The sequence below is a fragment of the Charadrius vociferus genome, unplaced genomic scaffold, assembly GCF_000708025.1.
Source record: "Charadrius vociferus isolate BGI_N301 unplaced genomic scaffold, ASM70802v2 scaffold201, whole genome shotgun sequence".
Classification (NCBI taxonomy): domain Eukaryota; kingdom Metazoa; phylum Chordata; class Aves; order Charadriiformes; family Charadriidae; genus Charadrius; species Charadrius vociferus.
The window spans coordinates 1,345,224-1,371,384 of NW_009646936.1; the positions used below are offsets into that span (position 1 = coordinate 1,345,224).

Here is a 26,161-nt window from a genome sequence, read left to right on the forward strand (position 1 = left end):
CAGCAGGAGCTGTGTCAGGAGATGTGATGGACGAGTTGTGACTAAAACCGGTAAACCCAGATAAACTTAACTGCGGTGCGGATACATCTCTGTGATGGCGTTTGAGTGATCAGGTTCTGTCAGGACGTGCAAGATAAAATCTGAGTGCTTAATTTAACTTTGACAGTGGCAAGCTGGTACAGACCAGCCAAGTTTTGCATGAATGTTTTCTTTTTTTTTTCCTGCGTGCCAGAGAAATGGCAAGGGTTCGTGCTATGGTAATGCCAGGCTGAGAAACCTGCTCTCTTGCGGTTGGTATCATCACGGGAGGTGAAAACAGCAGCCATTTGGTCATATGCTCGCTCACCTCTCCTCCCAGGCTCTGAATAAACAGTAGTTATAATTCCCAGTGTGGGGTTTTGTGAAGCAGGGCTGCCTGTTCACCTGGGGCTCCTTTTTGTTTCTCCCGTCCTTTCCAGCAGCCCCAGCGGGAGGGCTCAGTGCAGGCTGAGGCTGGTAGTCCTATTGGTAGTCCTGTTGTTTTGGCCTGGGCGAACTCCTGTCTCAAGCATCTCCGCCTTGCCCTGTCCCACTAACATCTCCAGCTGTCCCTGTGCTGCCAGAGCAACCCAGCCGTGACATCACCCACATGCCAGGGAATAAGCTTTCTTATTTTTCAGGAAGCGTGGGATGTTTAACGTGTGCGTTCTGCCAGATAAACGCAGCTTTCCTCCTTGGAGTCACCCAGTGCCCTTTTAAATTGGGGATATGGCCACTTTGGGTCTTCCTGCAGTGAGTGAGAGCTCTATATTCACGCTTGGCAGAGAGGAAAGGAACTACAGGGAGGCTCCCCGGCTTGCCCGAGGTGGCACAGGAGGCCGGCTGCCAGCCGGGAGTTGAGCCCCACTCTGCAGTGACGCAGCCACCGGCCTCTCTGTCCTAGCCCTGGCAGACAACTTCAGTGAAGAGTGAATCTTGCGAGGTACTGATTTAAAAGTAGAGACTTGTAGAGAGGGACAGCGGTACCAAAGCTACCGCAAGGCATGCTGTAAACTTAAAAGGACATCCTCTACTTCAGTACTTTTCATTATTATGCTTCCCTTGTGGCCTCATCGCGGAAGTTTTTGTTACTTTTACATCTTTTTTACTAATTATGTAGCATACCTTGTAATGCTTTTGTACCTCAGTGAGGTACGTCATTCTCCATCAGAGAGATTGTGGCCAAAATGTGAAAGCCACTCTGATCGTGCATTTGACCGAGTTTAATTTGCCGCCTGTTTTTCCGTAGACCTCTGGGATCCCTCCCCGGTATTTCAGTTGGGGTATCTAAAATTAGATACTTGTCTTCATATCTCAGGCACCATCTTAATGATCTGTGTGAGGTCTTTGGCATTGCTTGAAAATCAGATTACTTACCTCTGTGCTTAAATGACAATATACACTAAACGCTTCCTCTCCAATTCCCCCTCCCCCAATTATTGGCCTTAATTTTTTTCCACAGCATTTTAATCCTTCATATCCTGCCTGCTGTGGCTCCCCAGTCACTCAAGCCAAGGGTTTCAGTTTTTATTGCCGGAGACTGTGGCTCTGGGTGGTTCTTCTGTGTGTGCACGGTCCCCTGTGTCCTGCTCCGCTTCTCCTTCCTCCCTTCTCCAGCTGCCCATCCTGGGCTGTGCAGTGAGCACTCTGATGGATCTGTTCAGGGCTCTGTCTCCTGCTCTGAACATTTTCTTCTTACTTTTAAATAAGTGGGGTTTTCTAATGCATTTGGCATGTCCCGTCCTCGTCGTGTTGAGAGTTCTCTGCTCATTTGGCACAAGCAGAAAGCCCTTTTCAAGCAAAGTGTAATAACAATAATGCATAACCTTAAGGTAAATAAACAAACCGCACCTTATTTTTATTTCAGCTGCATTTTGGGCATTCTTTTTCTTAAGTAACACATAAATGCACACGCAGTCCTTCTTGCTGCCTTTCTCATTGTTGTCCTCCATGGAGGCTGAGTGGGCTCCTTCTTCCCTGCACCTCCCTCCTGGCTTAGCGCTGGCTGCAGCTCCCCGGAGCGGGTTACAAAACCCCTCCGCTTCCCAGGACGCAACGCGCAAGCTGCTGTTCGTCTGCCCCACAGGCTCCAGGGAGTTGCCCTTGTGGCTTCCCATAGATTTGCTTATGTCTGATGATCTGAAATTAGAATCCTTTCCCTGCTTTGCCCTTTTCTGTAAACGTGTAAAACCTTGCAGATGTCCCCTAGGGAAGAAAGGGGGATTTTCCCACCATTAAAAATAAAAGGGAAGGGAAGGAGAAAGACTTAAAACACGTTCAGATACTTGTAAAAATGATTAAAAAACAAACAAACCTGCAACCGTGTCAATTATTCACATCCCTTCATATAAATATAGAAACTCTGAAGAGGGGGCTTTCCCTTGGGCTACCTGCTCTTCTCCTTCATTAATTTATTACCAAGGCCCCACGGTGCTTTGTCAGTGTCGTTTTTCTGGTTTTGTTTTCTTTAGCTGTGATTGGGGATGGTTGGCCGTCAGCCGTACGGAGGTTTTAGGTCTCCTGGTGGACCTTCCTCCCTCCCTCTCTTCTTCCTCTCTTTTCAACCTTTCTTCCTACCCTTAGAAATTCTCATAGGTGTGGTGGTACATCTGGAGGAACAAGGCTTCCCACATCTTTCCTTTATGAGTTCTCCACAAAGAGAACGTGGGTTTATTTTTCTTTCCCCTCCTTTTCATCTGCAGTGATCACCCAGCATTGTTCTCCTAACCATGACAGACACGAAGGTTGTGTGTTAGTGAGACAGCTGCAAAGAGGTTTTGCAATTTCAGCTCTGCTGGCCAGTTCTCGTGGACCTGCAGATGGCCCCCCCCAGCCTTGTCTGGACGGTCATCATTGTCAGACTCCAGTTTCAGGAGCAGCTGTTTTCTTTGACAGGTAGTAGAGGCCGTGGTGGTTTAAAATTCATTTTTCTCACAAACTAAAGGTCTCTATGACATTTTATATGTCATAGAAAGAACACACAAAAAGGAGCATGTTTGTAATTTATTCTCATTGGTTTAAAAGTCAACTAGCTTCTGCAATCCACTGGAGTTGGTCTTGGAGCTCAGTGTTGTACATAGTTTCAGTGACTACATCGAGAAGGGGGAAGCTTAGAGCATTTCTGAATTACATTTCTGAACCCAGACCTGTCACGGAAAGCCGTCTTGGACACAGATCTGAGTGTAGAGCAGCCTCGCTCCTTCCTTCCTTCCTTCCATCTACCCACCCACCCATCTACCCATCTATCTCCTGTGGGTTGCAGCGTTTCATTTTGTGGAGGGCAGCCCGTGGGTATGGGATGGGGAGAGCCAGAGTTGTCAGGGCACCAGAACCCTGGAGCATACTAAAGCATTTACCTTCTTCTCAGGGTAGGTGATTTGATAGATTGATTTTGGCAGCAATTCATATTAACTAGAGGTAATAAAGGTTAACAAACTGTGGCCTCCAGTTACAAATAAAGGGCCTGATTTTCCATTTCAGGAGACAGGATCGAACACCAGAGTTACAATGACGTGGAACTGGGATCGTGGGTGGGGAATACAGCCCAGAGCCACTGATTAATATTAAATAGTTTCTGTATGAAATAACTACTGCTTTCTGTCGATGTATATGCATCCTAATGGTTTATGGTAGAATTACTGAGGGCTTCTCAAAGCTGGATGAAGATTTGCTTAATGACCAACTGATCTCACATCTGCAGTTGCATTTGGAATCTGACAAAAACGATGCATCATAAAATCAAAAAGTAAAAATAGAATTGAAAGAGAGCTGATGTCCTTCTAGCCAACTTTCCGTGTTCACTGGACAAGGGGATATACTTGCATACTAATTTTTCCTTGATGGAAAGGAAGGGTTTTGCTTTGAAAAGGAGGCTTTTAGAAAACTACAGCTTCCATATTTTTCATCCATTAATGTTCACGTTAAGTATCCGCAAGCAAAAAGAAAACAGGTGTGCTGGTTTTTTTTCCTAATCTCTTGGCATTGCAAACTCCTCCCAGCATGTGAGAGTCAAACCTCTCTTTGCTCTACCTAGAATCACAGGTAGCAGATGGGATGAATAACAAGGTGCTCCTTTAATACATTCTGCTTCCCCACTATGCATTCATTTAATCCATTCATGGTGGTTTGCTGCAAGCTTCCTCCGTTTGGATTGACTTAAGTTGCTGCTTGATGAGCCCTGTGGGAACTCTTCGGCCTGATTTTCCAACGTGCTGTTTTGTGGCTATGAAATAAATACAGCTGTGCTACTTCCAAACCTTCAAAGAACAAGTGGAGTTGCCTTGACATATGTAGTTATTGGCATATATTCATGCATACATGCATCATGGATGTGTATATATATGTGTGTGTGCATACATGTTTGCAGGAGTCAGCTCTAAGACTGCATATTTTGTCCTGAGCACAGAAGTTTGAAAGTCTTTATTTGATGTTTCTTTTTTAATGACATGAACTGTTCCATGTGTGAATGTTTACTAGTGTCCATCTACCCTGAGAACAGTTACTGGAGAGTTATTGGTGGTCTGAATGTGCAGTCAGCTTCACCCTTGGTCAGGCTCTACTGACAGAGAAAGTGTCCACAGGAGCAAATGTGTCCTGCGTGGGGAAGGGCTCTGTGCTTGGAAGCAAGCCATGGGGCTGTTCTTGTGTTTGCTTCTCCCTTTCCTCCTGATGGAGGAGCACGGGCATCCCCTTTTGCCAAGACCCTGTTGGAGGTAAGTCCTTGTCCAGGGCTGCTTTGGCACTATTGACCCCCAGAATTTCTGCTGTGGCAGAGCCTGGGCTGTTGGGGTGAACTGTGAAGCTTGGGGGCGAGGACCATTCCAGTGTGTATTACTGGCAGGCAAAGAGAAGTATGAAAAACTGCTGTTCTTCTTGAAAAGCATGACTTGGTTTCATTTGGGAAAGACTCTCCAAGTTGTAAAAGTTAATAGGAACAAAGCTTTTCAGGAAAGAATCTGTGGGTAATGATAAATCCTTCTCTTCTGGAGGAGCCATGCATGCACGATACTCATCTGTTCGTGGCAAAGGATATTGCCAGCCCTTTAGATGTATTGGCGTGTAGTGAGGATTTGGATAATCCAGTATCCAGTAGTAAACATCCACTTTGGATCTTCCCACTTTTTTAACAAATGAGTGCAACAAGAAGAATGATTTTTGTTGGAGGAGCACAGGCGGTGTGGGGAGTGGGTGACGTTTTGGTTGGTTTTTCACAGAAGTGACCAGAGTTCGCTTCAGCAGATGTTTCTGAGTTACGCACTCCTCAAAAGCTGCTTCAGGGTAGAAAATTTGATAAAATGCTTGTCCTCATCTGGACAAGTTTTTTCTTTTGGACAAGTTTTTCTGGGGCAGCAGCAGGCAGATCTGAAATAAGATGGTCACAATGCCTTTTTCTTTGGAGGTGAGGAATGCACGTCGCGGAGTTGCTCGTCGTGTGGTGGCTGCAGGTGGAAAGCCTCTTGCCTGTAGGACCTTGTTTGTCAGCAAGATTCCCGTCTTGCAAATTATTGGCAGCTGGCATGGTAATGAGTCCATTTCAATATAAATGAGCTTCATTTTATTAATTTCTGACAGCTCCTGAGCAATTCATGAACTGCTTTTCAGATCTCAACCAACAGCTTGGGGGAAGAGGGGGAGGTGGGGAGCAAAGAGGGAAACATGAAGGAGGAGAAAGAAAATGAGAATGTTTTTAATTTAGAAAGGAGCCGGTGACTCTCATTTCTTTTGAGAATCTGGCCAAGAGTGAGGATCACAATTTCCCCACCGAGCAGCTCTAATAACATGAATGGCATCAGTAATCTCTCTCAAGGTTTTTCTTCCTTGAGACTTTTGGAAAAGTTTGTAACTCTCAAAACTCTGCCGTGCAGTGTTGAGTTGTTGTTTCACTGCCGGTGATTGGCTGGGAGAAGGGGGAGTTGGGTGACTTGGGAGCTGGTTGGGGCAGCGCACCCAGGCCTCCGGTGAGTTTGTGGGTCTTGGTATCTCACGGGACTGGACCTCGGCATACTTTCAAGGGAGCTTGCCAGTGGTATCAGGCCAAGAAAGGGCTGGGATTTGGTACCCACATGCGTGCACGCATGTGCGTAACTTGAGGACTGTTCTTGTGACTTGTCTTAGGTCTAAATAGGCGCAGACTGGTCTCTCGTATCCGCGCCTTAGTGAGTGCAATTAACCCAACAATCCTTTCACTGCGCACAAAAATGTGTATAAATGCTCTGTCCTACGAGTCTGATTTGCCCTTGAAAAATGTTAATGACATCCCTGCTTGGATAACCACCCTTTTCATAAATTAGACAGTCTATGCAGAGAAATCTCCTCTGAGGTCTTCCAGTTTCGGGCCTGTTCCGTGGGCGGTTGGGTCCCCCCTTGCTGCCAGAAGTTAAACCCGGGTTTACTGGAAAGTGCCTTTCTCGATTGTCATCTTTGGACGCAGGTGTGTTTTTGGACCTGAGGTTTTCTAGCCCTGCCTGAGACAGACCGTCCTCAGCAGGGGTGTGTTAATGTCTATTGGGATTTTTATTGAACTAAGTGGTGGGAAAAGGAACTCTCCACGTTCTGTAGTTTGGGCTGACAGTGCTTGACTGGGTTTTTCATTTATTCTGCCAGCGTCAGATTTCATAATTAGAATTTAAGCACAGCATTCACATGCTGTATTGCACAGTGTTTCTTAGGTAAGTGATGATAACAGGAAGACGTCCTCCTGTATTGTATGTAAAGGGTTCCTGCTAACCCTTTGTCTGATTCTTTTTTTTTTTTTTCTCCTCTCTTTCTCCCCAGGTTTTTGGCATATAGTCATAGACTCTGACGCGAGAGTAATGGAGTCGCTGAGTGGCAGGTGCTGACAGCTTCTGCAGTCCCAGTAACTGTTCATTTTGGTATCATTTGCAATTCTATACCTCTAAATGCCACAGCTCTCTTGGGGAAGGTTGCGCTGGATACCGGTACTGCCTCGGAAGGTACATGTGTGTCCATATATTTTTCTTTAGGAGTTTGCTGTGTTGTGTAATGGTTCGCAGGAGGGGAAAAATTGGATAAGCTGCATGCGGTTTATGGTTACACCCGTTTAGCAATACAAAGGTATTTGAATGGCTATCAAGCAGCTTCTGATGACATCCCTTCCTCCCTCTCTCCTCCTCCTCTTTGAATTGCCTGCAGGGCCTTTTTGGAGTCCATCCCGTGCTTTAACATATGCGAGAGCGGCTTACAAAAAAGAAATGGCTGGTTAAAAGGTTCTGATTTGAAAACAATTAAATATGCTGCTGGAGTTTCCGAGAAACTCAAAGACTTACTGTGGAATTTCAGCCTCTCTCTTGCCCTTTGAAAAAGCACATTTTAATTACAATAAAATGTGTATGTTCACACTTGGTTATTAGTCTTGTACATTTTTCTGTGTGGTTCTTGTGAGATCAGTAAAAATCTTTGTTGTTGGCTGGCAGATTTTAGCAAAAGTTTATTTTTGTAGATTCGTTGCTCACTGTGGATTTAATCATTGTTCTGGTTCTCACAGCCTTCAAGCTCCGCTCCAGGAGAAAAATACAGATTTGTCACCAGGGCCTCCCACTAGAATCTAATTTTAAATTTGCAATCTGTTGTCTTGCGCGGTGCTTCAAATTCGGTTGGAAACTTAATACATTTCAGATTTTCTTTTGGAATCTAAAGGTCCAACTTTTTGCAAGTTTGAGAGTTAGTAACTTAGGTTTAGTTGAAGTGCGTATTTTGGTTTGATAACTATTTTAAGAAATATTTAATATCGGGGGTTAGGGAAGAGAAAGGGAAATGACTGTTTTCAAAGACAATGATATTCTTTGAGGGGGCTGTCATCAGTGGTCATCTAGAATGTGATCGTTTTTATGTGTAACCATTTCATGTAAGACTCATCCAGCAAAATCTCAGCAGTTCATCTAGAGTTCAGTCTGTCTGTTTAGGGTAGCTGATGTAGGGAAGACTTGTTTTTTCCAAAGCTTTCCTGCAGAATTTGTGTTCTCCCTGCTGATATGGTAATGTTGATATCAATCTTAAGTTTAGGGTTTAAAAAAACCCCAACAACTCAAACCCCTGTACTGTCTCTTGACATGCAAGCTGGCTAAACGGTGACTTTGCTGTCCACTTGAAGACTTGCGCAATTTTGACATTTTCCCTGCTCTGAACCAGGAAGGAGCAGATCCTCTGGGAGAGAGGGCCCTTTCCCAGAGCAGCCGATAGCTCCATGGTCGGGGCCACCACTTGAGGATGTGGAGGAAAACGTTGCCACCCCACGTTTGCCTGACTTGGGCTGCAGATATGAATCTCAATCTTCTGCGTCTTTGGCAAGCAGCTGAGTCACCGAGCTGGTGCCTCATCCAAGAGACGTGCCTGTCTCCCCGCTTCAGTTTTCAAATCTCTCCCTCTTGGAGTGGAGGAGCCTTTCTTCAAAAGTGGTCTATTCCCATGAAAAGTTTGGGTTTTGATGAATCAACATTTTCTGCTGAAAAATTTCCAACTAGTTCTGATTGCAGCACATGGTCTGTGTGCGCTAATCTCTGCTAGCTTTAGAGAGTAATTCAGAACAGATTTTTGACACGTCGCAATCCTTGGCTGAGCGCGACAGACCTGTTTAAAGCATCAAGATGTGTCACACTTGATTTATGTCGTATCCTGGTGGTACCTTGATAGGTCTTTAATGGTCACCTTTGGATTCGGCGGGTGAGCTAACAAGGGGAGCCTTTGTCCTACCAGCATTTGCGTGCAACTCCCATTAACATTACTCATTTTCTTAATTTGATACAGATTTTTTTCATTGAGTGTGCTAAATTCAGTTAAGCCGTAGACAGGCAGCATCTGGCAGTCGTAGCTGGAGCAATTTAAGACATTTCTGCCCCAGGGTGTCTGCTGCTGCCCCTGGGAAGGGGAGGTTGGGGCTCCCCTCCGCTGCCCAGAGCCCGCTCTTGCTTGCTGGGGACGCCGGCATCTGTTCAGTGCGAATTCACATGTTTCAGGGCTGCCTTTCCACATCTGCCTGAGCTGACCTAAGAGCTCACTGCTGCCAAAAAATGGGGGATGTGCCACTCGCTGTCCCCTCTTTCCCGGTTCCCGTGTTGCCCTCCAGCCGTGCTGCCCCGTCCTCACCCTGCTGTGTACCCAGACGGGCAGCCTTGTGCTGCTTCTGGCATGTGCCAGTTTAATTCACTATCCCAGCAAAAATAAACTAATAAATAAAGTCTTCTCCCCCCTCCCCCCCTCCGAGGTTTTTTTCTGCTGTATTGGTGAACTCAGCTGCATGAGCACCTGAAGTGGTTGTGGGTAGCTGATGGAAATGCTCAGCCAGAAACGCAGAGAGGAGGCAAAAATAGGGGTGAGAAGGTAGGAGGGGGGGACCCTTCCAGGGGGAGCCATTTGTCTTAGGCACCCCACAAGCAGCCTCCCTCAGGTTGACCCGGTGGGGTTGGCCGTCCCCGCTGGAGGTGAGCTCAGCTTGTTGTGCCACACATCTCCTGGCGTCCGGCGGGGGACGGGGACAAACTGCGGCGATGTTTGTCCTGCATCATTGCATCAAACATCCTGCATCACTGCAGCTCGGTCAGCTGCACTGTGCCTGCCGGCGGCCCCATTGCACCCACCGTGCAGAATGGACCAGCCTGCGGTGTCATGCCAAGGAAATGAGTGGCTTTAGGGTAAGGCCTCTTCAGCCGTCCATCCTTCAGTCATCCGTCCTTCCTGGGTAGAGGAGCGAGGTATGGGCTAATCACTGGGATAGATAGCCGTCTACCGGATGTGCAAAGGCATCCTCACCTAAAGCGCCAATCCACGGAATTAAAAAGGGACAGCTCTTTGCTTTGAAGTCTGACACTTCTTGCCAGTATCTAGCAGATACTTCTCATTGTGCGAAATCACTCAGTAAACATTCCTGCCGTCTGGGCAGAAAAGACTTTCTTGCTTCCACGAGAGTGTTTCTAGCAGCATTATTTCCTCCCGGGGACACAGCCTGAGCTGCTGCTCCTTCCCTTGCCGAGTTGTTTGTGCTTCTGTTACTTTTTGGCTAGGTGAAATTTTTCCCAGTGTGCATGGAGACTACATCGAGGTGGTGGCATGGGGCTGTTTTCCATAGCCACGTAGCCCGGGGTTTCCATCAGCAAGGGTGCCTCGCCACGTGGTGTGCAGGGGACACTCCTGCCCTTCGACAGCTCTGTTTCTGAAGGTAAAGAGCCACTCTTCAATCATTCAGGGTTTCAAGAGGACTTTTAAAACTGCTTCTTCTCCTTAGATAGAGATACCAAGGTGGTGGCTGCATGGCTGGAGACTGGAGATAAATGGCTGCATGCTCTGATGGGCTTTGCAGCCAGTGGAAATCCTGTCGACTGAAAACGTGGTGAGCAAGAATCTCAGAATCAAAGCAGCTAAAAGTATTACCCCAAGAGGGTTTCTTTTGCAAGATGGGGAGTGTTGAGGTCTGGTTTTAGACATCAGTGTGCAAGACAAAATGCCGTTTTTGTGCTATAAAATGTTTTAGAAGCCAAAGCTAGCTGACGTTTGTTTTCCAGTCCGGTCCATATCAAAGGGCTGTGGCTTTCAAGGAATAATAAACCCTGTCTAGGGATTTATAATGCTGTCTTTTTTTTTTTTTTCTTTAGATTAAAACCTGCCCTCTGTTCAGCGCATTTATTTTTCTAGACTATGCATGATAACCAAGTCTCATGAAAGTCAATGGGAGTTCAGCCATTAGTTTCAGCAGACATAGGGTATTTCCTGGTATAGTTTACTTGACATGCAATCATATTTATTTTAGATACAGAAATGTGCAGATATCTGTGGAAGTGCCTGTTGCTCCAGCATTGAACAGATTTTTAGCCTCAGACACGACCTACTTATCTGGGTAGAAGAGTAGAGAAGCGCCATCCTCTGTGGTCAGAAGTATCAGTGCAGATGTGCAGTTCCACCATATGTGCCCAGGGCAGCCTAGGGCAGAACTGCTCTGCCTGCATTTAGCGCAATCGATTCCTCACTTTCTATGTAATTTATGTAGGGCTAATTCAGTTCTGTGCAGCAGCAAAAGTGTGTATTTAGATAGTGAGGGAAAATACATGATCCCATTCATTCCGCCAGCATCTGGCTCAATACCCATGGGCGCATCCTGTTAAAGGAGAGGAAATTGCCCCAAGAAATTAAAAACTCCAAATTATTTTACTGTCAGGGCAGCTTTTTTTTTTTTCAACCAAGACTAATAGAAATACCCCAAAATGAGGAACTTTTGTCTTGGAATTTCTATTCAAGATTTATGGACTATTTATCTAGATATAATTGTCTTGTGTGTAATTCAGGATCTCCTATTTAATTTTGAATGGGCATGTACTTTAACATTTACTTTTCTTCTTCTTCTTCTTCTTGATCTTTGGGCAGAAGGAGCCAATACTACTGATAAAATATTTCTGGCATTTGTTGAGTGAGATCGCAGACCTCAAAGTGTTTTCCAGATCATCACTCCCATCTTCTGGATGGGAAACTTGTTTCACAGCAGGACATGCTCAACTGAATAATGCAGGAGACTAGGTACGGAGATGGGGACAGAAACCCAGTCCCTGTGTTCCAGCTCAGTTTTCTCCTTGCTAGATCAAAGCGCTTAGATCTAGCTATCTGCTTCAGAGTGAGTAGGAAGGAAAGGTTATTTTTGTATAGTCTGAGTCACTCATGCTAATTTATTTTTCATAATATGGCTTTCTTGTGTGGGGCTCTCTGTACCTGCCTAATGTTGCACTGTTTTTTTGTTCCCGAAATCAAACCTATCATTAGCTCGCTACCGAACAGTTGAATTTGTACTTTGCTATTTGGTGCTTCAGTTCGCAGTTCCTAGCAAAGAAAAAGTGAAATCTCAGATAAAGGTGTATATCCATCTACTTTTTGGCATCTTATAAACAATAGCTGTTGATTTTTGGGGTTTGTAGTGTTGGCTGGAATTGCGAAGGTAATGCTGAGAGTCATAATGCTAAATGCGTGCAGAGCTGAGATTGCCAGTGGGCTTTGGTGGTAAACTGGCTCCAGTTCACACCAAGCTTCAAGGTTCAATCTTTCCCTCTTCTACATTCTTTGTTTACATCAGCATAGCTATCGTCTGACTTTTTCCTACATACTGATTTAACTGAGTTGTATTTATAAATTTGCCGGTATGGTCACTGGCTCCCTTAATGAATTCTGTGGGATAAGTTGCTGCTGTTTAAGCATGTCCTGCGAGACCTGGTGGAAGCAGTGGTGAAGGTTTCAGGACAGGTTTATTAAAAAAAAAAAAAAAAAGCTCTTAAGTTCTTTTTGGGTGTATTGGGGTATCCATTTGTCTTCTTGCCTGCATGTTTGGTTGCCATCTTTAACGGTTCCCGCTCTCTTCCCTTGCAGACTGTGACACCATGGGAAACGCGGAGAGTCAGAGCGTGGAGCACGCCTTCTATGGAGACAAGCACACCAGCCTGGGCCGCAAGCACACTTCCCGCTCGCTTCGCCTCTCCAATAAAGCCTCTCGCCGGACGCGGCACGCTTCTTCTGGAAAAATTATCCACCGTAACTCAGAAGTGAGCACCCGCTCCAGCAGCACTCCCAGCATCCCCCAGTCCCTGGCGGAGAACGGCCTGGAGCCCTTTGCTCAGGAGGCCAACCTAGAGGACTTTGGAAGCCCCATCTGGGTGGACCGTGTGGACATGGGCCTGCGGCCTGTTTCCTACCACACCGACTCCTCCGTCACCCCCAGCGTGGACAGCAGCACCGTCCTCACCGCTGCCTCCGTCCAGAGCATGCCTGACTCGGAGGAGAGCAGGCTCTACGGGGATGAGCCGCCGTTCCTGGCAGAGGGTGATGGGAGGTCGCATCGATATGCGGCCAACGGGACAAACTTCATGGAGACGGCCAGCTTCAAGAAGAAGCGCTCCAAATCGGCTGACATCTGGCGTGAGGACAGCCTGGAGTTTTCGCTTTCTGACCTCAGCCAGGAACATTTAACGAGCAACGAGGAAATCCTGGGCTTGGCCGAGGAGAAGGATGCTGAGGCCACCCGGGGGACGGAAGCCGGTGGCAGCCCCCAGCCACTGGTTGCCTGCCAGCGTGCCAACTCTATGAGCGACTTGTATTCCCCCAAAACTCCGAGCGCTACCGTCAATGGAGGCCCGCGAAACGCCTTTGGAGGGTACTGCCGGAATTTAGTGTCCGACATCCCGGATATCGGGAGCCATAAGATGGCATCAGTTACTGCTGAGGATGCGCCTTCCTACAGTAATTACAATACGCTGCCCTGTAGGAAATCCCACTGCCTTTCCGAAGGGGCCACCAACCCACAAGTTAGCCATAGTAACAGCATGCAAGGCAGAAGGGCGAAAACTACTCAGGTAAGGCAGTTTTATTCTATATAAAATGGAAGCTAAGTTGTGTCTGTAGATAAAGCTCTTCCAGGTTCTTCCAGGCTCTGTTTTCCTTCGACGCCCCCTTCCAAAGAGGCGCTGTATCCAGGAGAGAGCTGAACTAACCGGTCTCCGGAGCTGGCTTGATCCCATCACTGCTCCCTTCCTTATCTGCAACTTTGGGCCTTTTCCACTCTTCACTGCCTCTGGGAAAGATAAATCTGCATTTGCCAGCTAAAGATTTTCTTGCGTCTTTTGCAGTGCTGACGGTGCCTTTTTTCCCAGGGTAGCTGCCAAAACTGATCACTCCACTTGGGGAGCTTGCGTGCATTGGTTGTGCCTCCCCTCTCTGCCCTCCGTGTCCTCCCTGTCCCGTCACCCTCCCCTGCCTGTACACGTGCAAGCACTCCTCGGCTCTTGTGGCTGGAAGCAGAGAAAAAACCTGCGAGTGTTTCTCCTCCTCTCCATGGTAAACATTCGCTGGGCTGAAATTTCACTCTTCTAATTACTTGGCATTCACATCTGTGCAAAACATCACCCAGAAACAGTGCTGTCCCCTCCCAGGATACTGCCAGTCCTGCAAACTGCGGTGCTTACCCTCTGTAAACTGAAAAACCATGGGGGATATATGGAGGAGATGCTGCTTCTCCTAGCCAGGGAGGACATCATACCCGTCATCCTTTATCCTTCTTTAATAGACAGCACAGAGCCAAGATGAGCTTTTCTATCTGGTGCTTCTCGCACCCTCCGAACACCACTCCTGTGACTTTTGCTTTCACGGCCGCTGTTGGGTCTTTATTATGTTTTGCCCTGCTGTTCTTGGCCGTGTTCTGCCTGATCAAGTTACACAGCACCGCCTCGCGCTGCACACAGCGATTCTGCTTACAGTAAGTGGCAGACCCCTCTTAAAGGTGGGATAAAGGAGCTATAAATCCTGCCCACCTGTACAAGCCGCCTGTGGCATACACATTGCGGGCATGTTGTGCTCGGTTTAAGTTCATGCAGCTGGCTTGATGGACGTTCTCTGAGCAGTGGTCCAGCTGCCTAATGGAAGACGCTGGCTGTGGTGTTTTTTACATGCACTATTTTCGAGCCGTAGGCACCGGCTCAGAAACATGGCTGGGGGACACAGACAGAACAGTCCAGCGGCGCAGGTCAGGGCTGTGCACCAGATTGCATGCTTCAGCGACTCCCCTGATTTTATTGCATGGTTTCTCCTACATATGCCATGCAGCCTTACACACACCGCGCCGCGTGACCCAGAAAAAGAGAAATGTGGCACGTTGCAGGCTCACGTCCTGCTGCTGGGCTGAGCTATGGGCAGGACACCAGTGTTAGAGATGTCGGGCAGGTTGCAGTGTGCTGTGGAGGAGGTTGCAGAGGTGCGGAGGGCTGTTGGAGGGCAAGAGGAGCGTGCGTGTGTATGTGTCCCCTCCATCGGCTGGCACTGACTTGTGAGAGCTGATGGGAAGGGGTTGCTGAGTGACTTACCGGCTGTGCTTGATCTGTGGAGATACGCTGCTTCTAAATATAAAAATGACACGCTAAAACAGATGCTGCAGCGTCCCACAACAGCAGCTTTGTACTTTAAAGTCAGCTCTTTATTTTCGGAGGTATTTTTACAGTGCGAGCACAGAAACCCTTTGGTGCTCCATCAAGGCAGTGCAGGATAAAAAGCAAGAGAACAACAACAACCCCCCCCCCCAAAAAAAGGATGTTATTTGGCAGCCTTGAACGTAATAGCTTTCATGAAGAATGTTAGGTGCAACTGCTGCCTCCAGCCCCCTTTCAAGTGTATTTAAGAAAAAGAGAGCAGTGTCACTGGTGAACGGCGAAGCATTTGTTTTTCTTCTTGGTGCCTATCTCGGCATTGAGAAGATTCCTCTGAGGCACTTGGTGAAAGTCAGGAATTTGCGTAGCATTTTGCGAGGCCTCAGCTATACCCAGGGAAATCACTTTGTGGGGCTGGCTTCACTAGATCTATCTCCTGAGCTTGGAGATGGTGGCTATAAGAAGTCTTGGCAGTGATTATTATCACGTATAAATTCAAGAAAATTAAAGCTTTGGAAAGGTCAAAATTCCTTCCAAGTCTTTAATCCTAGCAGCATACAGTAAGTATAAGATACTTGTCAGCAATGAAGTCATGTTAGCCCAAGCCTACCTTTAACAAGCTTAGGGAAATGACTGTCATTATGTGTTTGATAGAGCAAAAAGGAAGTTCAAATTTGCACACAAAGTAAAAGGACTAGTTCCTTGGTGAACCTGATTAGGTGGCTTTGGATAGGGTGAGGGGAGGAAAACTACCAACCTGTCTCTGTACCAGGTCCTCAGTCTGACAATATCTCAGCGCTCTGCTCGACACCCCTGGTGTGAAGAAGTAGAGCGTGATGGTTACCCTATCTGAGACGGTAAAAGCTGAGATGTAGAGCTGATGCCCTTACTGCTTTGCTGTTAATGTGTGTTTGCCTGTGCCAGCCGGTACTTCACCACAGTTCAGGGAATTTTGTTTCCCTCTTCCCTCCCCAGTCTTTCAACACTTTCTCAATGGGCTTCACGCTCTTTGATGACCACCTTGAGCACTGCCCCAGAGCCTGCTATATATGTCCTCACGCTGTAAAACATTTCATGATACAAAAAAAATTCAGTGGACTGAGGCAAAACTTTTATGTTTTTTTCCAGCCTTTTGAACTGCCTTCCCCCATCCTGATCCCACAAAGTAATAGTTATGTCTTAGGGCCACAGGGGCACCACACAAAGGTGACCCAAGGCCAAGTGAAAGACGGTGTCGGACAGTTTTCCCTCTTGATCTCCAGGCCATTGACTTGTCGCTGTTCCTGTTTTATTTAACAGTGCAGAGTAGTTCCCTTGTTCAAAGTCACCTAAGTAAGCCTTGTAGCCAGGAGTGAAGTTTCTGCCCAGATCACTGTTTCCCATCTTCACAAGAATTTGGGTTTGTATTTGCCAGTGGGGTTTTTTTCAGTTTTTGGAGAGTTGTAGCTGGGATATTTGCATGATTTTTTAGTCTTACCTGCCCTGGTGCTAGAAATACTGAAAGGTCCTGACGGCCGCTTGTAGGTAGCTTTTGACTAGTCTAGTTCCCAAAGAGATCCCTGAAAGCAGGAGAGGCCGAGCGCAGTGTATATCTGAGACTACGGTAATGGGTTTGTGCCCTTGTGTTTGGTTCCTGAATCCAGCCACTGTGACATGCATGTTCAGCTATATGTACATCATTGCATTTTCTACACAGGCTAAATTTATTAGAAGTTGCCAGCAGCTCTAATTTTTGTGGTGTGCTGACCACTGCTACTCGGAATACACATCCTTGAATGTGTCACAGAAAGGAGATGCCAGAATCACAGCTGTATGTGTTTTCTTATAATGCCTTATCCATGGGTTCTTTAGAAGTACGTGGTTTATATTAAAGGAAAAGAAAAACAAAAAAGAAAAGAAAATCTCTCCCTTCCAAATTTAAACCTTAAATTGAACTGTGGGAGTCACTTTCCACTAATTGAGGAGAGCTTTTTAATACTGGAGAGACAATTATATTCAATATGCACAGGCGATTAATATTCACAGGGTGGCTTTGGGGCACCCACGCAGCAGTTCTGTTTTTTGTAACATTTTAACATTAAGGGTTCAGCTCTGCTGAAGCGAGACTTCCCGGGGAGCTCTGCTGGGATCCTGTTTGGCTTTTGGAGCTGATGTGACGTAGGTGGAAAAAGCTTAATTGGCTGACATTTTCACCCATTTTTGCTTGAAGAGAGACACACTCCGGTTGGATACAGCTTGTTCTTACTGTGGGTTGTGAGATCCCCAGGATCCTACAACCTGCTTGTTGGGATCCAGATTTTTGTGAAATGGCCCTGTTGTGTCCTGCTCGCAGCTAAACATCTGCCTGCGGGACACTCCCTTCTCCTCCTGGTGGATGTTCAGAGACGAATGTAACCACATGCACCCCTGCTGTTGTGAGCGGTAATTGAAGTTTCAGGAGGGGAATTAGGGAGTGGAAACCTTGAGATACGGTTTTGTGCAACTTCCAAGCCCATCTTGCCACCTCCTTATTCCATGTTCCCCCTCTGTGGATAATTTCTGACTGCTCTTTTCTTTAGACCGTCAAATATGGGGGATACAGCCTCGCATAGGGCATGAACCTCTTTTGACATTTCAGACTCCGCTACAGTTGGGTGAAGTCATCCTTGCATGCACAGATGTTGAGATCACATGCCAAAATCTGGTTGCCAGGCCATGTTTCCAGCAGCATGTCTGTTCATGGGCGTCTGCTGCAGATTGGCATGAGATGGCCCTACCTGGTGCAAGGCTCCGGCCCTGCAGGTCCCGCTCCTCCCCATGTGGTTTTCTTGATGGTTGAGGTGGTGATGGCAGTGGCCATCGAAGCCAGAGTCCTCCATGGGCTTCTGGGGCTGGTATTTGCTTTGTGGGGAAGACATTAGGAGTAGTCCCTTGGAGGTGTGAAATTGTAGGTGGACTGTATTTTCTAGGGAAGCGATGGTGTTTTGCAAGCAGTATTTAGAGCATGATCTGATTCCTGTGTGCGTTAAAATCCAAGGAGACACAGTGGCCAAAGCATTTCTGCATGGTCAACCACTCGCATATGAGAAGGGTGGCTCTTCCTCTCTGAGCTTGATAGCCCAGTTTGTGATTTCTTCCAGAAAGCTCAATTCCAGCATTAGCATTACAATGGTGCACTCCAGGTTTTTTACATAACTTTTGAGAAGGAGCAGCAAGGAGATGTCCCTGGACTCTGCAGGAAAAGGGAACCATGTTTACGGTGTCTTCACTCCAGTGTTTGTTGTGAAGCTGAGCAGGGGGAGAGTGAACAAGCTTCCTGCCTGCCTGACTTGGAAACTGCGCCTCCTTCAGCGCCAGCCCCACGCCAGCCCCAGGCTATGTCCTTGGCGCATGAAATCCCCTTCTGTCCGATTTTCGAGTTCGTTACTATTTTTAGGCCTCTGTAGGTAGCCTGAAGGAATTTGGGATCTCAAGTCTTTAAAAAAAATGAAATATCCTATATGAAAAAAAAATGCAGAATATGCAGGAGATGAAACCAAGGTTTTTGTGGGAATTAGATCAGGAAATACAGAGAAACAAGTCTAAAATTAGAGTATCTTTCCAGTCGATACTATTTTTTTACTATCTCAGGGAATTTTATAACAGGTTATAGTGTTTCATTACATTATGTAGGATGGCTACACTCCAGAGAGCTGATACTTGTTTTTAAGTTTTGTAAAACTTTTTCACAAATGGTTTTGTGGCATAGAGGACATAACCTCAAAATGTAAAAGGACCACACTGGGTCAGTCACATGAAAGCACTGTCCAGCCCAGTACCTTGTTCCCCAAATACCAAGTGCTCAGGAAAAGAAAGAAATGGGGAGAGTACAGGGTGAACTTTCCTTTAGGGCATTCTTTCCGATTCCAGAAAATTAGCGATTTTAGTCTTCCTGAGCGAGGAATGCATCCAAGACTGTTGGGTTGACCTGTCCCCCATGAATTCTCTTTTCTGAAATCATTTTCTCCTTCTGGCTTCCACTGCATCCTGTTCACTCTCTACATAACACTTGTGACCTTACAGCCTGCTCTTATAGCCCTCCTCGGTCATCGCTTTTCCAGGCAGCGTGTCTTCAGCAGCTCCTAGTAAAGTGATTCTGTACATCTCAGTCTGTAGTCTGGAAAACATAGCTATTTTCACCCTAAATATGATTCTTAATCAGATTGTCCCAGACCTTTAATCTTAGTCGCTTGACTCCAGATGGAATAGAGGAAAGAAATAAAGACAAAGTTGTGTATCATTAAATTATAATTAATGAGACATAGTTTAGTAAGTGCCTAAAAGTAAGATGTTGCTGTTTTTCTGCGGTAGTGTGTATCTCACTGATTTGAGCCCCTGTTCATGCAGTCTCATAGTGCCTTTCAGATGGAGGTCATTCCCAAGGTCTCGGATATAGCCTGAGCCATGCTCCAAATCTCCAAAAGCCAGAGATCTTTGAGTCGGATGGTTTGGTTCTGGTGACTCAAGGGGCTGAATCCCACCTAAGAGCACTGGTCAGCTGGTCATTTTACTGAGCCTCCAGGCAAACAACCCCATTAAAACCAAACTTCTCTGTTTTCAGCTACTAGCCACAGGGCACCAAGTTAAAGGAAGGGGTGGAAATGGGCTTGGGGGGAGGGGTAACCGCTCATTTTGGTGGCAGCCCAAGCTTGCACCCCTGTAAACTGCTTGTGAATCCACATCTTGGGTGCTGCTGGCTGCCAGCCTGGCAGCCCTCAGTGTGTCTGAATGACCAGACCGATTTAATGCCTAGACCAAATGAGGTGTTTATAGCCTGGCTAACTGGAAGTGGATTCAGCGTGAGCCTAGGGGAAAGCTTGAATAGAGGGCTTCAGATCTGAACTCAGAGGGTTTCCCTGCTCTGTCACCAGACTGCCCTTCCCAGATGGGTGAGATTAGATCAGGTATTGCCTATTCAGGATATTTTAAAGCAAATAGCAGTCACTCCCTTCAGAGCACACAACTCTGCCCCAATATTGTCAGGGAAAGGAGCATGTGAAAATGAGTGTTTTGGTCTGTGCTGGCAAATATTTTGATACTCTTTCTAAGATCTTAATTTGTTTTTCTTCCTTTGCTCTTGGTCTGAAGCCAATGGAAAGCAAATCGGCAGTCCTGATACCTGATCTAGCTCCATTCAGGCATGTTTTTTTTTAAACAGGACTTTGTCATTTATACATCTGAAGTGCTTGCACCACTGGCAATAATTGTATTCTCTGTAAAGCTATATACACTGCATGTTTTTAGTCTCAAGTACTTTCCACTTAAAAATCACAGACAGGTTGCCCCAGCTGCTTGTTTGCTGGGCTGTGCTTACTTAGATGGATGCAATTTGCAGCAGTGATCCTTTCCAGTGAAGTGCTCTACCGAAACATTTCTTTTCAGAGAGCTTCAGCGTGTGATCCTGTGCACATGTTTCCCCGCTCCCTTAAGTTAGGTGATTGTTCAGGTGAACACCTCCTAGATGATACGTTTTGATTTCAAGCTGCTGTTCTAGCAGCTTTCCCTCTTCCCCACTTCTGCCCCCTCTTACATTTCTTGGGAAGAATTGCCTCTTGTTGGCATTGAGCGAACAAAAAGTAACCTAACCCTGTATTTTACTTCAAGGATTTTGGTTGGGCATGTTGCCATTTGTTTAACTCAAGCCTGGTTAGGCTGCTTGTGTTAGTTTATGGTTAGCTCAATCCCTCTAGAAACTTTCTTCATCTGGGTGGTCCATTGAGATGAAAGCAAGGTAAGTTTTGGGGGGTCCTCGGCATATCATTTGGGAACAGAGGGATTAAACGCCGCAGCACTCAAGAACTGAGACTTCCTCCCACTGCTGGGGATGGAAAGCGGGCGTCCACTGCAGATCCGCACAGGTGTCGGAAGCTGTGTGCAGGGACCACACTGCAAGAGGCTTTACTGGATTATAGGTTGATTCTCGTTTGCGGTATTATATACTTTAGCACCCCTTAAAAGTCAGCGCTAAAGCCAGGGAAGAGCCAGTGTGCTCAGGTCCCATGGTAGTGCTTTGTGCTGTTTCCTGCTAAGGGCTCTCTTGTCCTTCACGCATTCTCTCACAGGCTTGGATTTCGCTCATGTTATTAAAAAGCAAAATCAAAACATCGTCCCCCTTCCATTTACCTCAATCCTTCAGCTCTTAGGGATGCAAAACTTAACTTTATGAACATGAACAGAGAACAAACTGATGCCAGAACTGTCCTGAGTCAGTGAAGAGCTCTGCACAGTACCTTGGAGAGAAGGGTAAAGCTGTCCTATGTTCTTCCCTGCAGCTTTATGGGGGACAGTGTCAGCATTTTCTATCTCACAGCCGACAAGTCCTCCAGGGTTGTACTTTCCTGACTGCTGCAGGAGTCCCTGTAGGTCCATAATTTTCCTTTAAGGTATCTAAGTCAGCTAAGAAAAGCAGGCTCCGTGGGGAAGCATGGTGGTCTACAGAGATGATCTTTCTGGAAGGGCCCACATATTAGCTGGAAAATGTCTGTGGCGTCAGTGAACCAAAAATGTTCCCAAACCCTGTCTTAGAGGCACCAAGCTAATGTGATAGCTTAATGTGGAGCAAAGTGTAATACTGAGGTAACAGCCACATGTATCAGTCAGAGTTGCCTGCAAAGGAAATGGGGTTGATGAATGCTTATACATTGGTGTTGGCTACCTGCCTGTACTGCAGGAGCAAAGGGGATGCACATCTCCTTCCTATAGTCAAGTACCTTCTGGGTGCCTGGCACCCAGTACCTTGTCTGTCTTTCCAAGGTGCCAAATTACACTGTATAGCATTCACCAAGACAAGTTCACAAAGGAATCCTGGAACCAAAATCCATTGAAATCTGTGCCTTAAGACTTTCCCAGGGTTTATTGCCCAGAAACCTGTGACTGTGATTCATCCTTTCATAATAAGAGTGAAGCTTACTGGTAGGAGAAATATCTAGAGGTCTGGGATAATACCTGTTTTGTCAGGAGTAAATTTGATTTCGGAAAACCATGGCCAAAACCTGCTTGCTTATTAAACCACTCCAAGCAGCTTTAATAACGCATGTAAAGGTTTGGGTTGTTTGTTTTTTTTTAAATTTTGATTCTTTCAGACGTCTGAAGAACTGTTGCACCAGCGCGGTGAGTACACAAAAGTAGGAGCCAAAGCTGCTTGTACATATCAGTATCTGATCTCTTCGAATTCCCAAAGGTAACAAACCCAGCACCTCAGTCTGGTATCCACATACAAATTGCAGTTGGCTTGCAACTGTACCTCGCTGGACTTGGGAGCCCTCCTAGGAGGTGTAAACAAGACCCAACCAATCCAGCAGAAAACGGCAGTTGGCCCGTGTTGGTTTGTGGCTGTCAGTTTAGTTTTCCAAAGCCTGCGGTCAGTCTGGTGCGTCCTGCCTAGTTCTCATATAGTACTGTCCTGCTGTACACAGAGGTGCAGATATCTTCTCAGCCTTCTTTCCTATCAACTCCCAGCATCTGTCTGAGGGGCTTTGCTCGTTGCTGTGGTAGCAGATCTCTTCATGTCATTATAATAATGTCTCTGACTTTACAGTGAGTTATGGGACGTGATTTGGTATGTTTGTAACAGTCTTCAAAACTGTATTCCCCCAGACAGAACAAGCTATGGAGTTGCTTTTGTGTTTGTCTATTGCAGCTTTGAAACCATTTCTCCCACTCAGGTTTCAATCACAAGTTATGATTTATCTTTGCTTCTTGGAATGTTTTGACTCTTTTTAAGACAGATAAATCTTCCAATGCATTCATTACCAGGTGTTCAAGTTAGTCTGGAGAAAGGACAGTATTTTGATTTGGAGCAAGTCATACCTTAACAGACCACCGTGACCATTAAATGATGGTAGAGTCAATACTGAAAAGAAAGGAAAAACTTATCAGACCAATCTTTTTCTGCATAGGAGCTTCAAAGAGACTCCAGGCACATGAAAGCATGCAAACCATCAAGCTGCTTACCCATCTATTTTAAATGTATTCTGTGGTGCTTGCCTAACTAGCAACCAGACAGGTTATGTGCAATTTCAGGCTGTTGCTGAATGAGAACATCTTATTGCTCTGTTGCTAAACAGGACGGGGAACAGAGGATTTGCATTCTCTTGGAGGGAGGCCCTTCTAAGAAAAAAACCCCACTGAGTCGTCTTTTACTAACGAGTACTTTTAATATAATGGTTAATTTAGAAAGAGGTATTAACTACACAAGGAACTATTTATATTAGGGAAGTAAGAGTTTTCCTACTAAATCAGTCCCATGTGCCTAAAGTGCCCATGAATCACTGCTGTCAGTCAAGCAGAAGAAAGTGATTCACCAAGCCATTTTAATAGTGTCTGTAACATGGCTGTTGGTGGGAAGTTTGGGAAGTGCATTGTTATTGCAAGTGATCTGAATGTGTCCAGTCATGGGCGGGACAGTTGGGCAAGGCTTATCCCATCCGGTGGTCTCTTGCTAGCAGAGGCCAGTAGCAAATATGTTCAACAAGAGGACAAAGACACTTGGAACCTGTCCCAAACCTTTTTGCCTGATTTTTGCTAGCTGAAGGTAGACATTTTTTCTAAAGCAAAAGGGTTTTTTTCTGTCTGTCTTCTAAATCTAGCAAGAAGATTAACCAATGTGGCTGTAGCTGACATATAGAGGTGTGACTATCAAGTGAGCGTGCAAAAGCTACAGCACCAAGTACATTAGCTTGATGTAGCTTGCATTACAGTTTTATTCCCCATTGTCTTGCTTTGCATGAAACCCAGTGTTCATGTGAGGAAAAAACATATGTTTAAGTGGGTTGTTAATACTTTCACTAATATTTTATCCAATTGGTTCATCAGTTAAATTGTTCTCTGCATTTGATGGGGCTGTGATAATTCCACTTCATTACACTTGAATGCTATTAGGGCTGTTGTAGCTGTCCTGGCACGTGGCCTGCTTGCTGAGCCTCGCTGCGTTCTTGTTGGTAACAACGGCACCGTTCAGTCCGTCTCTGGTTTCTCATTGTGTGGTGTACCTCTCTGGCGTCAGGCATTCCACCTTTCCCTCCATTGCTGTCTGCTGAACTGCTTTTCATAAACCCTGGGCATTTGCAACCGGTATGGTAGCACTGCCAGTGGAAGAAACGGTGCTGCTCCTCTTGTCATCTTCAGCAGCAGCAGGCATCCCAGATCCTGGTGGATGTTGTGCTACTGCTTACCACCTCTCCATCAGGGCACATAGTGCAGCACAGTCGCTAGAGCCTGTTTAGTTCCCTTCTTTAGCCAGTGCTCTTTATGTGACTTTCTCCCTGCTTTCCACTGAGCAATCTTAAATCTAAGGGACAAAGCCCTTTGTTTATTCAGTTTGTTGTCCCTATGGACTAAGACCTGTTGTGTGTGCAAAATGCCGAGAACTGCTATTCCCACGATTTCCCCCATCTCTCTGTCTTGGAGGAAATATGCTTTCTTTTCTTTGCTACATGCTTTCTACTTGGTGTGACCAATTTAATGATTTCCACCTCCCTCTTGCTTTGCCCTCTTGTCCTCCCAAGCCCGAAGCTAGGTAAACCCCAGTGGGAAGGCTAAGCAGGGTAGCAGACATTTTAGTTCCAGTCCTGCACTTGGTTCATGGGATGGTCTCTCCAGGCAAAAGTATTCCTCTGTGTGGAGACAGCTGTTTGCCAGCCTGAAAATGCAAAACACAAGATCTCCGGTGAGGTGCAAAATATCAGGTGCAGTGTCCTGAATCTTACACAGAGCTAAATGAAACTTTTGGGGGGTTTTAGCCAGTGAAATAAAACAGAGCTCCTTGATTATAGTAATTACAAGTCCTGAGTTACGTGCTGGTGATTTCTTATAATGTGTGTATAATGTCCAAAACTGTGGGCTTCAGAAACATGCATTCTGCAGTCTTCAGCTGTCTCCCAGCTCCTGTGATGTGCCTAGCACATGCCATCAGCATCCTGGTGGAGAGCCGCAGGGAGGCTGGGCAAGAGTCAGAGGGCGGAAGACTGAGCCATGTCTGCAGTTGACTCTTGGCCTCAAGAGTCTTTTCCTGGGAACTCCATCTGCTGAGGAGTGAAATACCTGTTTTGTTAGCAAGCCTCTGTGGTGCACACCATCATGGACCTGGGATGGTAATAAGTCTTCCTTGGAGGAGAGAGAAGTTGCTGTCACCCGCAGGGCCCTTTGAGAATCTGAGCAGGAAGCCTGAGTAATTTTACATAGCCCTCATCAAGGTTATGCAATGTATGCTTTGCTTCTGAGCAGTAGCCTCTGGTGGCCATGTCAGTAGGTACTTTGCAGCTGGACACCAAAGCTAGAGGCCCATGTATCCACATCGATCTCATCAGCGGAGAGCCATGCTGCTCAGGGTGTGAGTTGGGATGCTTAATTTTCAGCATCCTCATTTGAAAATTTGCAGGGATGTTTCTGTGCCCCCAGTGATGGCGTTCATCAAACCCTGCCATGGTTTGTCGCTTGGCTTGGGAGTGTTACCCCTTTGGCCTCGGCACATTTCTGCAGAAGCACAATACTGAACCTCCATACTTTCTGCTGAACTCTTAATTGAATGCCCTTCACTGTGAGATGGCCAGAGCAGATGCTGGTACTTTCTGATGAACTCTTAATTGAATGCCCTTCAGTGTGTGGATTAGAGCACTGTGAGATGGCCAGAGCAGATGCTGGCTGCTTCTTGAAAGCTTTTCATACCCTCTGATGAGAATGAGCTGACATTGCAGCAGGAACTCAGAAGTCAGAGACCTGTGCAATGAATTCTCTTAACCCTACTAACCCCGAGACCGATCTTCTCATACAGCGGACTTCCGAAAGCGCTAAGCTCACTCAATGCTACGTTTCATAATTCATGAGCGTGAACAATATTAGCAGGCTGTAGGTTTTGAACCGTTCTGACCTTTGTATGCCGAAACCCTCCTCCTACCAAAGGGCTTGCATCGGTTGTCAAGAAGTCTTTGATACGGGGTATTTAAGAGAGGAAAAGGGAGGGCAGGGAGCAGAGGAAGATTAGGGGCAGGGCTGCAGCATTATACTGAAAGATGTTTTGACCCATCCAGCCTATCAGTTGCATTGTGGTAAAGATTATAAAGATATTTGCAAAATGTGCTACAATTGAAGTTCATGAGTGTATATAACGTTCACTCTGAGTTTTCCATCCTTTCGTTTTTTTATAAATAGTAAGCCATTATGTCCCTGTATCTGTATAATCCCCATTTAGGGACAGGGAAACTGATGCAATTAGTACTGTGTCTCAT

The 26,161-nt window shown here is 46.2% G+C and overlaps 1 protein-coding gene across 1 annotated transcript in view; it reads left to right on the forward strand.

Moving 5' to 3' along the window:
• The first annotated feature begins 12,386 nt into the window (after window positions 1-12,386).
• TIAM1 (T-cell lymphoma invasion and metastasis 1) overlaps window positions 12,387-26,161 on the forward strand; it is an 83,022-nt gene continuing 69,247 nt past the window's right edge. The window contains exon 1 of the mRNA XM_009894894.1: window positions 12,387-13,355. Within this exon, the coding sequence (XP_009893196.1) occupies window positions 12,387-13,355 (969 nt within the window). The remainder of the gene's footprint in view (window positions 13,356-26,161) is intronic.